Source organism: Tachyglossus aculeatus, chromosome 7, assembly GCF_015852505.1.
Source record: "Tachyglossus aculeatus isolate mTacAcu1 chromosome 7, mTacAcu1.pri, whole genome shotgun sequence".
Classification (NCBI taxonomy): domain Eukaryota; kingdom Metazoa; phylum Chordata; class Mammalia; order Monotremata; family Tachyglossidae; genus Tachyglossus; species Tachyglossus aculeatus.
In genome coordinates, this window is record NC_052072.1 from 18982984 (window position 1) to 18997704 (window position 14721).

Sequence of the window (14721 nt, forward strand, 5' to 3'; positions counted from 1 at the left end):
ATGCCCCTCGAGTCTCACTATTCATTCATTCAACATATGTATTGAGCACTTACTTTGTGCAGAGTACTGTACTAAGCGCTTGGGAACGACAAGTCGGCAACATATAGAGACGGTCCCTACCCAACGATGCCCCTCGATTGTCACCATTCATTCAATCGTATTTATTGAGCGCTTACTGTGTGCAGAGCACTGTACTAAGCGCTTGGGAAGTACAAGTTGGCAACATGTAGAGACGGTCCCTATCCAACAGCGGGCGCACAGTCTAGACTGGACGCCCCTCAATTGTCACTATTCATTCATTCAGTCGTATTTATTGAGCGCTTACTGTGTGCAGAGCACTGTGGTAAGTGCTTGGGAAGTCCAAGTCAGCAACATATAGAGACGGTCTCTACCCGACAGCGGGCTCACAGTCTAGACTGGACGCTCCTCGATTGTCACCATTCATTCAGTTGTATTGATTGAGCGCTTACTGTGTGCAGAGCACTGGACTAAGCACTTGGGAAGTCCAAGTCGACAACATAGAGAGACGGTCCCTACCCGACAACGGGCTCACAGTCTAGACTGGATGCTCCTCGATTGTCACTGTTTATTCATTCAATCGTATTGATTGAGCGCTTACTGTGTGCAGAGCACTGTACTAAGCGCTTGGGAGGTACAAGTCAGCAACATAGAGACAGTCCCTACCCAACAGTGGGCTCACAGTCTAGACTGGACGCTCCTCGATTGTCACTGTTCATTCATTCCATCCTATTTATTGAGCACTTACTGTGTGCAGACCACTGTACTAAGCGCTTGGGAAGTACAAGTCGGCAACGTATAGAGACGGTCCCTACCCGACGGTGGGCTCACCGTCTAGAAGGGGGAGACAGACAACAAAACAAAACATGGAGACAGGTGTCGTAATCGTCCCATGTGGGGCTCACATGACATGAATTATTTTTCACCTTTGTGCTTAGGATTTGTTTCCATTGCTTCTTGATTTTCTTTTTTCAATCCTCTTATGGGCTGGGATTTATGTTTCGCTCAGTTTTCTCCGTCTAAACTTACTGCTCGTTTGTAAATTTGTAGCTTTTTTCTAATTAATGTGTGTATTATTTAAGCCAGAACTATTTAGGTATTGGAAAATTTGATGGAGGGTTATGTATGAAATGGCATAATTGTACTTCCGAAGCGCTCTGCACACAGTAAGCGCTCAATAAATATGAATGAATGAATGAACCCCCATTTTACAAGATGAGGCAACTGAGGCAGAGAAGTGAATTGCCTAAGGTCACACAGCAGACAAGAGTCACCTTGGGCATTGATTCCCTAACCTAGGCTTCTTCCACTAGGTCATGCAGACTGTCTAAACTATTCACTCCTTGTGGGCAGGGAACACTTCTATCAACTCGACTGTATCGTTCAGCGCTTAGAACAGTGCTTTGCGCATAGTGAGCGCTTAACAAATGCCATCATTATTATTCCATCCCAGACACCTAGTCCTCGTTACCCGGCAAACACTCCAGTTCCATCAGCCAATTCTATTGCCTGATTGCATTCATTCATTCATTCATTCAATCGTATTTATTGAGCGCTTACTGTGTGCAGAGCACTGTACTAAGCGCTTGGGAAGTACAAGTCGGCAACATGTAGGTCCCTGCCCAACAACGGGCGGGCTCCGGGCGGGCTCACAGTCTAGAAAATCATAACGATGGCATTTGTTAAGTGCTCACTATTCAAGCGCTTAGTACAGTGCTCTGCACACAGTAAGCGCTCAATAAATACGATTGATTGATTGATGTGTGACGCACTGTTCTAAGCACCGGGGAAGATACAAGGTGATCAGGTTGTCCCATATGGGGCTCACAGTCTTAATCCCCATTTTACAGGTGAGGTAACTGAGGCTCAGAGAAGCGACTTGCTCAAAGTCACACAGCTGACAAGTGGCAGAGCCGGGATTAGAACTCATGACCTCTGACTCCCAAGCCCAGGCTCCTTCCACTGAGCCACGCTGCGAGCGCTTACTACGTGCAGAGCACTGTACTGAGCGCTTGGGAAGTACAAGTCGGCAACATATAGAGATGGCCCCTACCCAACAGCGGGCTCACAGTCTAGGACGCTCCTCAATTGTCACTATTCATTTGTATTTATTGAGCGCTTACTGTGTGCAGAGCACTGTACTAAGTGCTTGGGAAGTATTCATATTCCTGTACATATGTATGTATGTTTGTACATATTTATTACTCTATTTTACTTATACATATTTATTTTATTTTGTTAGTATGTTTTGTTTTGTTGTCTGTCTCCCCCTTCTAGACTGTGAGCCTGCTGTTGGGTAGGGACCGTCTCCATATGTTGCCAACTTGTGCTTCCCAAGCGCTTAGTGCAGTGCTCTGCACAGAGTAAGCGCTCAATAAATACGATTGAATGAATGAATGAAAGCTGTCAGAACAAATAGAATTAAAGCTCTATGCACATCATCATTAACAAAATAAGTCGAACAGTAAATATGTACAATTATAATAAATAGAGAAATAAATCCGTACATATATATACAAGTGCTGTGGGGAGGGGAAGGGGAGGAGGAGAGGAAAAAGAGGGCTCAGTCTGGGAAGGCCTCTTGGAGGAGGTGAGCACTGTTCTAAGCGCTGGGGTGGATACAAGGTCATCAGGTTGTCCCATGTGGGGCTCACAGTCTTCCTCCCCATTTGACAGATGAGGTCACTGAGGCACAGAGAAGTGAAGTGAGCTGACCGGAGTCACACAGCTGACAAGTGGGGGAGGCAGAATTAGAACCCACACACTCTGACTCCCAACCCTTCAAAGCCCTCCTGAGAGCTCACCTCCTCCAGGAGGCCTTCCCACACTCAGCCCCCCCCATCCTCCTTCCCCTCCCCACAGCACCTGTATATATGTTTGTACGTATTTATTACTCTATTTTATTTGTACGTATTTATGCTATTTATTTTATTTTGTGAATATGTTTTGTTTTGTTCTCTGTCTCCCCCTTCTAGACTCTGAGCCCACTGTTGGGTAGGGACCGTCTCTATAGGTTGCCAACTTGTGCTGCCCAAGCGCTTAGTACAGTGCTCTGCACACAGTAAGCGCTCAATAAATACGATTGAATGAATGAATGAAAAGTCTGGGATCTTTCCACTAAGCCACGCTGCTTCTCATTCACTCATTCCTATTTATTGAGTGCTTACTATGTGCAGAACACTGCACTAAGCGCCTGGAAAGTCCAATTCAGCAACAGAGACAATCCCTACTCAGTAACGGGCTCACAGTCTAGAAGGAGGACATAGACAACAAAACAAAACAAGTAGACAGGTGTCAATGCCATCAGAATAAATAGAATTATCCATCCCCCCCATCTTACCTCCTTCCCTTCCCTACAGCACCTGTATATATGTATATATGTTTGCACATATTTATTACTCTATTTTACTTGTACATATCTATTCTATTTATTTTATTTTGTTAGTATGTTTGGTTTTGTTCTCTGTCTCCCCCTTTTAGACTGTGAGCCCACTGTTGGGTAGGGACTGTCTCTATATGTTGCCAATTTGCACTTCCCAAGCGCTTAGAACAGTGCTCTGCACACAGTAAGCGCTCAATAAATACGATTGATGATGATGATGATGATAATTATAGCTATGTACACATCAGTAATAAAACAGAGCAATAAATATGTGCAAACATGCACAAGTGCTGTGGGGAGGGGAAGGGGGTAGGGCAGAGTGGGGGTGGCGATGTGGAGGGGAGGAGGAGAAGAAAAGGGGGGCTCAGTGTGGGAAGGCCTCCTGGAGGAGGTGAGCTCTCAGTAGGGCTTTGAAGGGAAGAAGAGAGCTAGCCTGGCGGATGTGTGGAGAGAGGGCATTCCAGGCCAGGAGAAGCGCTTAGTACAGTGCTCTGCACACAGCGCTCAATAAATACGATTGAATGAATGAATGACGTGGGCCGGGGGTCGACGGTGGGACAGGCGAGAACGAGGCACGGTGAGGAGGTTAGCGGCAGAGGAGCGGAGGGCGCGGGCAGGGCTGGAGGTGGAAAGCGCTTAGTACAGTGCTCTGCACACGGTAAGCGCTCAATTGATACGATTGAATGAATGAATGAGAAGGAGAGAAGGGAGGTGATGTAGGAGGGGGCGAGGGGATGGAGAGCCTTGAAGCCGAGAGGGAGGAGTTTTTGCTTGATTCGTAGGTTGACAGGCAGCCACTGGAGATTTTTGAGGAGGGGAGTGACGTGCCCAGGGCGTTCACTGCACAAAGATAATCCGGGCAGCAGAGTGAAGTGTAGACTGAAGCGGGGAGAGACAGGAGGATGGGAGATCAGAGAGCCCCCATTTTACAGGTGAACTGAAGCACAGAGAATTGACTTGCCCAAGGAAGCAGCGTGGCTCAGTGGAAAAAGCCCGGGCTTTGGAGTGAGAGGTCATAGGTTCAAATCCCGGCCCCGCCACTTGTCAGCTGGGTGACTTTGGGGAAGTCACTTCACTTCTCTGTGCCTCAGTTCCCTCATCTGTAAAATGGGGATGAAGACTGTGAGCCCCATGTGGGACAAGCTGATCACCTTGTAACCTCCCCAGCGCTTAGAACAGTGCTTTGCACATAGTAAGCGCTTAATAAATGCCATCATTATTATTATTATTATAGACCAGACAATTGGAGGAGTCAGAATTAGAACCCAGGACCTTCTGATTCCCAGGCCCATGCTCTATGCAAGGGTGTGCAGAAGGCTCAGCATGTGCACCACTCTCCAAAGACGTGTTCCTCGTCGTGCAGGAGAGCAGAAGTACCCCAGAAGTCCCATTGCTTGGGGAACGTACCACCCTAAATTGCCCTCCCCCTTGTTAACAGAAATGTTTTGGTTTGGGAGCAGTGCTAGGCTGTTGGCCTCTCTGCCCTGGCCCAGGGGGTAATGAATCCTGGGGTTGTGTCCGATCGGATTGTCTTGTATCTTGGCGCTTAGTGATAATAATAATAATAATAATGACATTTGTTAAGTGCTCACTATGTGCCAGGCACTGTTCTGAGCTCTGGGGGGGAATACAAGGTAATCAGGTTGTCCCACATGGGGCTCACAGTCTTCATCCCCATTTTACAGATGAGGTAACGGAGGCACAGAGAAGTGAAGTGACTTGCCCGAAGTCACACAGCTGACAAGTGGTGGTGCCAGGATTAGAACCCATGACCTCCGACTCCCAAGCCCGGGCTCTTTCTGGTGGGCCACGCTGCTTCTCATACCAAAGTGGACTCATAGTAAGCCCTCCACCAACACCAGTTATTACTAAGGAACATTGCAGATGGTACAGTTTTCCCAGAGAATCAGAAGAAGGAAGGAAGGTCCTGACCAGTTCTGGCTTGGTGGATTAAAAATCGCAATAATTTTGCGATCTATATTAATAATATATTAATAATAATAATACGGTCTCTGAAGCTTCCCTTCTCAGAACAGTTAACGCGAACATTCACCCTTCCAACTTTAGATGGTCACCCCACAGCTTAGCTCCAACCCCAGATAATAATTATTATTATTATACAATCATTAATAATAATTATAATAATATGTACTATTATGATATAATAATATAATTGTTAATAAGAACAAAGACCTCCATTATTATTAGGATTGTTTTCTGTTCCCCAAACCCATTCCTAAACCACTCCGCTTTTCTTTCTCCCCTCCCTGGAGCCAGACCAAATCCTGCTTCTCACAACGGGCCTGCTCCCGCTTTTCCAAAAAGGGCTCACCCCTTCCTTTTGGTGCCCGGCCAAAACGGTGGCTGTCACCACCTGCAGTTGCATTTCGAACATCAAAGTCTGTCCCCGGGGCCCTGAGGTGAATTTGTACGGACATAAAAGTTTAATACGGTAAAGAGGAATTTACTGACACCGGGCGGGGGGGGAGCCGAAAGACCAGAAATAGATCTAGGAAGGGTGCTTTGTCAGCGTGACATCTCTTTCATTCACGTGCAGGGAACAGGCTGAACTGTTCATCATTCTCTTTTTTTCCCCCAATTTAAGTCCCAGCATTTTAGTGATCTCATGAGGTGTGAATAGAAAATTAGGTCATTTAAAGACCTTAAAGATTCACAGTATAGATCATTAGCAGGACTACTAAAGTCCAGAAGGGTTTGAGCCAGAGACTGGGGACAAAGCAGAATGTCAGAAAGCAACTTCAGACCTGTCCAAATTCAACAGAAATCTGTAATAATGTGCCGTTGGGTTGGAAGCAGCGCCGTTTTGGATATCGGGTAAGATGAGGCAGTTTTATACTGGGAAGCAGCATGGCCTAGTGGGAAGAAAACAGACCTGGGAATCAGAAGGACTTGGTTTCTAACCAATCGCTTGCTTTTTTGTGACCTTGGGTAAGTCACTTCACTTCTCTGGGCCTCAGTTTAAGCAACTGTAAAATGGAGATTAGATCTTACTCCCTCCTACTTAGACTGTGAGCCCCATGTGGAATAGGGACCGTGACCAACCTGATAAAGTTGTACCTACTCCAGCGCTTAGAATAGTGCTTGACACGAAGTAAGCGTTTAAGTACCATAAAAATGAACAAAAAGCAGGCAATAGGCCCCTGCTGCAGCAATTCCTCCTTGGTCAGAAGCAGACTGGGGCCTGAAACTCCATACCTGGAGGAGGCCCCGAGTCGTCTGCTCACCGTACGGAGAACCTTCCTTCTGGACAGCTTGGAGCCTTGGAGAGTGGAGCTTCTCGCTGTGAGGCCCAGGATTTCCAACAAGTGGAGAGGAGAAGAGATGAGGGGAATAAAAAAGCAGAAGAGGGCATCAGATGCCCTGGAGCCCACCTTTCACCTTGAGAGTGGTGACAAATTTAGGATGGGGTCTCACGGTGGGGCGGGACTTCCCAAAGATAAAGGAGAGAGCGAAAAGAGATCCGGAGGACAGAGAAGTCAGACTAGCCCAAGGTGACAGACAGAGGAAAGAGAGGAAAAAGAAGATGCAAACACAGATTTCACTTACCCCACTTTCCCCCCGGGTCGCTGAGCAATAAAGGGCTGATGTCAAGATGAACCCACCATAGCCACCCGCCCACATCGGGGGCCGGGGGAGTCCTCTTCCAGCCATTGTCAAGACAGCCTCGTCCTCAATCCTAATATCACAGAGCAACCAAGAACCTACCCCTGGAAGTGGAGTACTAATAGTATTTATTGAGCACTTTGTGCAGAGCACTGTACTAGATGCTGGGAAAGAGTATACCAGTGGGAAATAGACAAGGACCCTATCCCTGGAAGGACTCACAATCTATGAGTGTAGAAGGTTGGAGAGGACTGGAGACAGACACAGCAGGAACAGTGAAAATCTAAAACATTAAAAGCGGCATTAGGGACAAGGACAAATACACAAAACGTGCCTGTTGTATGCAGCACTTGGGAGAGTGCAAGAGAAATAAGAGATTCTGTTTCAAGTGTCTTCCTTTTCTTCCTTCAATCCAAGGCATTTATTGAGCATGTATTGTGTGCTGAGCATTGTACTAAACACTTAGGAGCACTTGGGAGAGTGCAAGAGAAGTAAGAGATTCTGTTTCAAGTGTCTTCCTTCAATCCAAGGCATTTATTGAGCCATGTACCGTGTGCTGAGCATTGTACTAAGCACTTAGGAGCACTTGGGAGAGTGCAAGAGAAGTAAGAGATTCTGTTTCAAGTGTCTTCCTTTTCTTCCTTCAATCCAAGGCATTTATTGAGCCATGTACCGTGTGCTGAGCATTGTACTAACCACTTACGAGCACTTGGGAGAGTGCAAGAGAAGTAAGAGATTCTGTTTCAAGTGTCTTCCTTTTCTTCCTTCAATCCAAGGCATTTATTGAGCATGTATTGTGTGCTGAGCATTGTACTAAACACTTAGGAGCACTTGGGAGAGTGCAAGAGAAGTAAGAGATTCTGTTTCAAGTGTCTTCCTTCAATCCAAGGCATTTATTGAGCCATGTACCGTGTGCTGAGCATTGTACTAAGCACTTAGGAGCACTTGGGAGAGTGCAAGAGAAGTAAGAGATTCTGTTTCAAGTGTCTTCCTTTTCTTCCTTCAATCCAAGGCATTTATTGAGCCATGTACCGTGTGCTGAGCATTGTACTAACCACTTACGAGCACTTGGGAGAGTGCAAGAGAAGTAAGAGATTCTGTTTCAAGTGTCTTCCTTTTCTTCCTTCAATCCAAGGCATTTATTGAGCATGTACCGTGTGCTGAGCATTGTACTAAGCACTTAGGAGCACTTGGGAGAGTGCAAGAGAAGTAAGAGATTCTGTTTCAAGTGTCTTCCTTTTCTTCCTTCAATCCAAGGCATTTATTGAGCATGTACCGTGTGCTGAGCATTGTACTAAGCACTTAGGAGCACTTGGGAGAGTGCAAGAGAAGTAAGAGATTCTGTTTCAAGTGTCTTCCTTTTCTTCCTTCAATCCAAGGCATTTATTGAGCCATGTGCTGAGCATTGTACTAAGCACTTAGGAGAGTACAGTAAATAGGCTTGGTTGATACTTGCTCTTAAGGTGGGGATCTCTCCTTTCCACTTCTCTTTTTTCTCCTCCTCTCCTGTTGCTCGACTCCTATATAACCCGCATAACAGCCCCACCACTGCTTTAATGTTACAAGAATTATGCAAAAAAGAGGGCAGTTGTGGGAGGAAAGGCAGTCTATCAAAATCAACATTGAACTTCCTTATATGTCGAGTCTCTCGGTGAAATATTACTTGCCCTCCATCGAGTGCGGAAACCAAAACGCGTTCCATCAGCTGAAAATACCGTGACCATCTGAAGGCAATTTCAGAAAAGCACCAGCACCTCAGAGGTACTAGCCCATTGAGTAATCAGAGAAGGGGCAAGTGGACAAGTAATCATTGCAAAATGCCTCCCTGCTGGCGTCCAGCATGCTCAACCCTTTTGGCCAGTGTCAAACGCAAGAAGCTAGCTGTTTGTAATTTAGGACAGAATAAAGCTTGTGGTGGGCAGGAAATGAGTCCGTTCATTGTTTTACTGTACTCTCCCAAGTGCTTAGTACTTTGCATTCATTCATTCAGTCGTATTTATTGAGAGAGCACTGTACTAATTACTTGGAAAATGCCACAAATCAATAAAGAGACACAATCCCTGCCCACAGCAGGCTCACACTGTAGAGGAACACAGTAAGCACTCAGTAGATACGATTGAATGAATGAATGAATTACGGTTCTTGTTAAACGCATACTTTGTACCAAGCACTGTTCTAAGCACTGGGGCGGATACAAGTTTATCAGGTCGGACACACTCCCTGTCTCCCATGGGGCTCACAGTCTAAGTAGGAGGGAGAACAGGTTGTGAATTCCCATTTTACAGATGAGGAAACTGAGGCCCAGAGACATGAAGTGACTTGCCCAAGGTCATAATAATAATAATAATAATGACATTTATTAAGTGCTTATTATGTGCAAAGCAGTGTTCTAAGCACTGGGGAGGTTACAAAGTGATCAGGTTGTCCCATGGGGGGCTCACAGTCTTAATCCCCATTTTACAGATGAGGGAACTGAGGCACAGAGAGGTTAAGTGACTTGCCCAAAGTTACATAGCTGACAATTGGCAGAGCTGGGATTTGAACCCGTGACCTCTGACTCCAAAGCCCAGGCTCTTTCCATTGAGCCACGCTGCTTCTCAGCAGACACATGGGAAAGCTGGGATTAGAACCCAGATCCTCTGATTCCCAGGCCCAGGCTCTTTGCATTAGGCCATGCTGTTTCCCATAGGCCATGCTGCTTCTTGGCTCAGTGGAAAAAGCCCTGGCTTTGGAGCCAGAGGTCATGGGTTCAAATCCCGGCTCCACCAATTGTCAGCTGTGTGACTTGGGGCAAGTCACTTCACTTCTCTGGGCCTCAGTTGCCTCACCTGTAAAATGGGGATTAAGACTGTGAGCCCCACGTAGGACACCCTGATCACCTTGTAACCTCCCCAGTGCTTAGAACAGTTATTTGCACATAGTAAGCGCTTAATAAATGCCATTATTATTATTATTATTATTATACAGACTTTGGCATTCAGAGAGCCTAGACTGGAAGTTTCCAGAGGGTAAAAATCATGTCTACCAGTGGTATTGTCCTCATCCAAACACTTTGGATAATGCAGTGCACACAGTAAGCATTCAGTAAAGGCCACATCTTGGCAGGGCCGCTTCTGGCTGGCCTTTGTACACCTACCCAGTCCCTGTCGCTTATGGAGCTCACCATCTTAATCCCTATTTTACAGATGAGGTCACTAGGGCCCAGGGAAGTGAAACGACTTGCCCAAGACCACACAGCAGACAAAGGAAGTCGGGGGGCGGGGGAGTCTCTGATAAACTGACAGAGGGAACCCCAGAACGGAGCAGTGTGGGCTGGACTCACTTCTGCCCAGCTCTGACCCCAGTTGCCGGTGCCCAGGCTTCCAGTCAGCTGGGGTCGTCTTGGCAGGACCATCTTTGGGGGAGCGGGAGGGTCCAGAGTTGGGGGTCTTGCTTAACCGCCCCGCCCCACGGACCGTTTCCTCTTGCAGGTAGCGGAGCCGGAGGCCTGCGACCAAATGTACGAGAGCTTAGCCCGGCTCCACTCCAACTACTACAAACACAAGGTGAGAGGCCCGGGTCCCTGGGGGAGGGAGGGGGGCACGGGCAGCGCTCTCCCAGCGCCAACATCCCCCATCCCCAGAGCGCGCCCAAGGAGGGGCTCGACCAGTCGGCGGGCGTCAGCCACGAGGATGCTTTTTCGAAAGCGACTCTGGTCACCTGCCTCGGAAGGGTTGCCGCGGCAGTCAAGCCTCACTCCTTCCCTGGCAACCCAGAGAAGTCCCTGTTTGGCTTTTGTTTTTTATGATATTTTTTAAGCTGTTGGGGTGGATGCAGGCAGTCAGGTGGGATACAGTCCCTGTCACATCTGAAGCTTAGAGTCTTAGTCCCCTTAATGATGGCATTTGTTAAGTGCTTACTATGTGCGAAGCACTGTTCTAAGCACTGGGGGAGGGGATACAAGGTGATCCGGTTGTCCCACGGGGGGCTCACAGTCTTAATCCCTATTTTACAGATGAGGTAACTGAGGCCCAGAGAAGTTAAGTGATTTGCCCAAAGTCCCACAGCTGACAAGTGGTGGAGCCGGAATTAGAACCTGTGACCTCGGGCTCCCAAGTCCGTGCTCTTTCTACTTAGAGGTAACAGACCCAGAGAGGTGAATTGACTTGCCCAAAGTCACACAGCTGACAAGCGGCGGAGCTGGGATTAGAACGCGTGACCTCGGGCTCCCAAGTCCATGCTCTTTCTACTTAGTGGTAACTGAGACCCAGAGAAGTGAAGTGACTTGTCCAAAGTCACACATCTGACAAGCGGCGGAGCTGGGATTAGAACCCGTGACCTCGGGCTCCCAAGTCCGTGCTCTTTCTACTTAGCGGTAACTGAGACCCAGAGAGGTGAAGTGACTTGCCCAAGGTCACACAGCAAACAGATGGTTCTCCGGGAGAACAGAGAAGCTGCATGTCCTAGTGGCGAGAGCCCGGGCCTGGGAGTAAAAAGGTCATTGGTCCTAATCCCAGCTCTGCCACTTGTCTGCTGGGTGACCTTGGGCAAGTCACTTTGCTTCTCTGTGCCTCAGTTGCCTCATCTGGAAAATGGGGATTAGGACCGTGAGTCCTATAAGGGACAAAGGGACTGTGCCCAACCGGATTACCTTGTATCTGCTCCAACGCTTAGGACAGTGCTTGGCACCTAGTAAGCGCTTAACCAATACCGTCATTATTAAGTGGTGGAGCCGGGATTAGAACATAGGTCCTTCCGACTCCCGGGCCACTAGACCACATCCCGGAGGACGCTGGGCAGCTGTAGCAGCGGGGGTTTGGCTTGGCTTATGTTGCCAACTTGTCCTTCCCAAGCGCTTAGTCCAGTGCTCTGCACACAGTAAGCGCTCAATGGATACGATCGATTGATTGATTGATTGGCTGGCGCTCCCCTGGGAGGTTGATGGGGTCTGGGGCTTGGGATCCACAGGGCCGGGCTGTTCACCCTGCCCTTCTCCCTTCCTCTCCTTCCTGCTGCCCTTGGGGCCGGCCCAGTACCCTCGCCCCAGAGACACGGGCTTCAGTGGACTGACTGTGGAAGAGTGCAGAACCGTTTTGGCAACAGGTACCAAGGCCGGGGCGGGAGGAGGCCTGCGGGTGGGCGGGGGCCAGGAGAATCTCCCCATCACCGATGGTCAGCCACGGGAGACACAGAAGCCGCAGAACTCCGGTTAGCTCTGCTTGATTCCGCGCCGAACGCTTGAGTGACACAAATCCGTCTTGGTTCCGCTCAGCCGGAGGGTCGGGGGCAGCGGAGGGGGTCAGGAGAGCAAACGGAAGCGGTTGAGGTCAGGGTGGAAGGAAAGCGATCGTATTTTTGAACTCCCGAGGGGGCTTTGGGAACAATGAAGGTTTCATCCAAGCCAAAGCCATTCGGTCAAAGTGGCTGCGGATATCCTCCCATCCGCCACCTGCCCCCGGGGACGGGGTCTGGGGTAGGGGCGAGCGCGGCGGGCTCAGCTTGGGGGGCCGAGCGGAGAATAGCAAGGCGCTTCAGAGACCCCGTGAACATGGAAGGAAGCCAGCCCCCTGCAAACCTGACTTCTTTCTGGGGACTTCCTTCTCTATTGTCCTTGCTTGTCCGTGGGGAGTGGGCGAGGAGGGTGCTGGAACGGAGCTATTTATATCGCTCTGAATGTCGAATACAAAAATAGACCAGCCTTTTTCCCGCGTTTTGATGTGGTCATTTCGATGTGCCCCACATACCAAACAGAACTCGGCAGAAAAGGCGTACTCTCTCTTTCTGCTCTGCTTCCGTTTCTCACTCTCTCTTCTCCCTGCCAAGCCCCCGTACCCCGACCCTGACCTCCTCTGGTCTCATTCTGCCTCCATTCCTGTAGTAGCACCTGAACTCCATGAGGTTAGGACTTGAGCTTTTCCAAGCCCTTCATCCCCCAAGCAAGGGAAACTTGAATCCCGGATCTGCCTCTCCTGCAGTCGCAGAAAAAATGGGTTTTCCCTCCCTCTTCCTTCCCCATCTTCAACGGCCTTCTGAGAACGTGTCTCCTCCAGGTGGCCTTCCTTGATTAATCTCTAATCTCACCACTTTCGGTGCCCCCCAACTGCTGCCTCAACCTCTCTGGGCCACCCACTTTGGCTCCCCCAATCTCTGGGCCCTTAACGTACACTGCCCACGTACTCTTTTCCCCCCTTCCCTCCGTAATTCATTTTCAGTCATCAATCAGCCGTATTATTGAGCGCTTACAACACAGTACACTGTACCAAGCGCTTGAGAGAGTACAATATAAACGGTGTTTTAGACACATACTCTGCCCACAGCAAGCTTACGGTATGTCTCCCAAGTGCTTAGTACAGTGCTCTGCACACAGTAAGCGCTCAATAAATACGAGTGAATGAGTGAATGAATGTCTCCCCCACTACTCGGAAAGGCAGCCCTTCTAGGGTAGGGATCGTGACTTCCAAATGGAATTTAAAATTAGGAAAGCTGCAAATGAGGATTTAGGGCGATCATGGCAGAACTTCAAGAGCAGAGTTAATAATAATAATAATGATGGCATTTATTAAGCGCTTACTATGTGCAGAGCACTGTTCTAAGCGCTGGGGAGGTTACAAGGTGATCAGGTTGTCCCATGGGGGTCTTAATCCCCATTTTACAGATGAGGGAACTGAGGCACAGAGAAGTTGACTTGCCCAAAGTCACACAGCTAATTGCCACTCCCCCAACCCTCAGTTCGGCCCGGCCCAGCCCAGTCGCACATCCCAGAATAGATGAGTGGTTTAATTCGATCAGCACTCACAGTCACACCAGGTATTTCGAGCCGTAAAGAGGATTGTTTCGGCCCAAACTACCCAGTTTGGCTCTCTGCCCTGAGCAGATGAACCAGATATTGGCCGATACCTGCTTGGCTTTGTGTTGAGAACCCACCCACACTGCCTAGGCATCTTTCCAAAAGAAAGGAAGTTCCAGAGGAAAAAGATACCCAGAAAGAGTGCCGCAGAACTGTTTTGCAAACGTTGGCCACCAGCAGGGATTGAACGTTCTGACTGTTTTCAGAAGAGGGAAAAGATGCCCATAAATAAAGCCCATTGATTGAGACAATAAATCCCAAAGGAATTCCTTTCTCAGAATCTCTCTGCCACTTTTTCTTTCCCCCTTGTAGATGCCTTGGAGGAATTTAAGGAAATGAATAAAGGACTGTGGAAAAAACTGCAGGAGAAGTTTGCTGCCAAGAACCAAGACGACAAGACTAAGGAATGATGGAGATGACCAAGAATAACTGTATATTGCCCTAATGAATAAACCTCCCTGTTACCGGGGACTCGTCCCTTCCCACCCAGTGTCCGGATCTGGTGGCAGGGACTGGGCGGGCACTCGACCTGACGGAAAACCCCAATCGCTATGTTGGGTGGTTGACATTTGAAGTTGGAAGTGGAGGGGCTGGGGGGGATGCGTATTGGAATGGAAATGGAATCTGTGGTCCCTACCTTTCCAGGACAGGACCACGACGGACTACATAACGATAGGGGAGGGAGGGAGAGCGGCCCCGGGAAAGTAGACATCCTGCTCGGCCCTGAACCTTAGAGGAGGCCTCCTGGGCTCTCCCTGACTTCATTTCCTCACGTTATTGAGCGGGGCGGCAGCTGGAACTAGAAGCTGACAGTAGATCAACGCTGGATGGGGCCTCCCCTTGTGCCCAGCCTAACAGGCGGTGTGAGGTG

At 48.7% G+C, this 14721-nt stretch overlaps 1 protein-coding gene across 1 annotated transcript in view; it reads left to right on the forward strand.

Annotated features, from left to right (window-relative positions):
* LOC119930916 (ubiquinol-cytochrome-c reductase complex assembly factor 2) overlaps window positions 1-14335 on the forward strand; it is a 15980-nt gene extending 1645 nt beyond the window's left edge. The window contains exons 2-4 of the mRNA XM_038749668.1: window positions 10495-10569; window positions 12037-12106; window positions 14163-14335. Coding sequence (XP_038605596.1) covers window positions 10495-10569; window positions 12037-12106; window positions 14163-14260 — 243 coding nt within the window. The 3' untranslated portion in view covers window positions 14261-14335. The remainder of the gene's footprint in view (window positions 1-10494; window positions 10570-12036; window positions 12107-14162) is intronic.
* The last annotated feature ends 386 nt before the right edge of the window (window positions 14336-14721 follow it).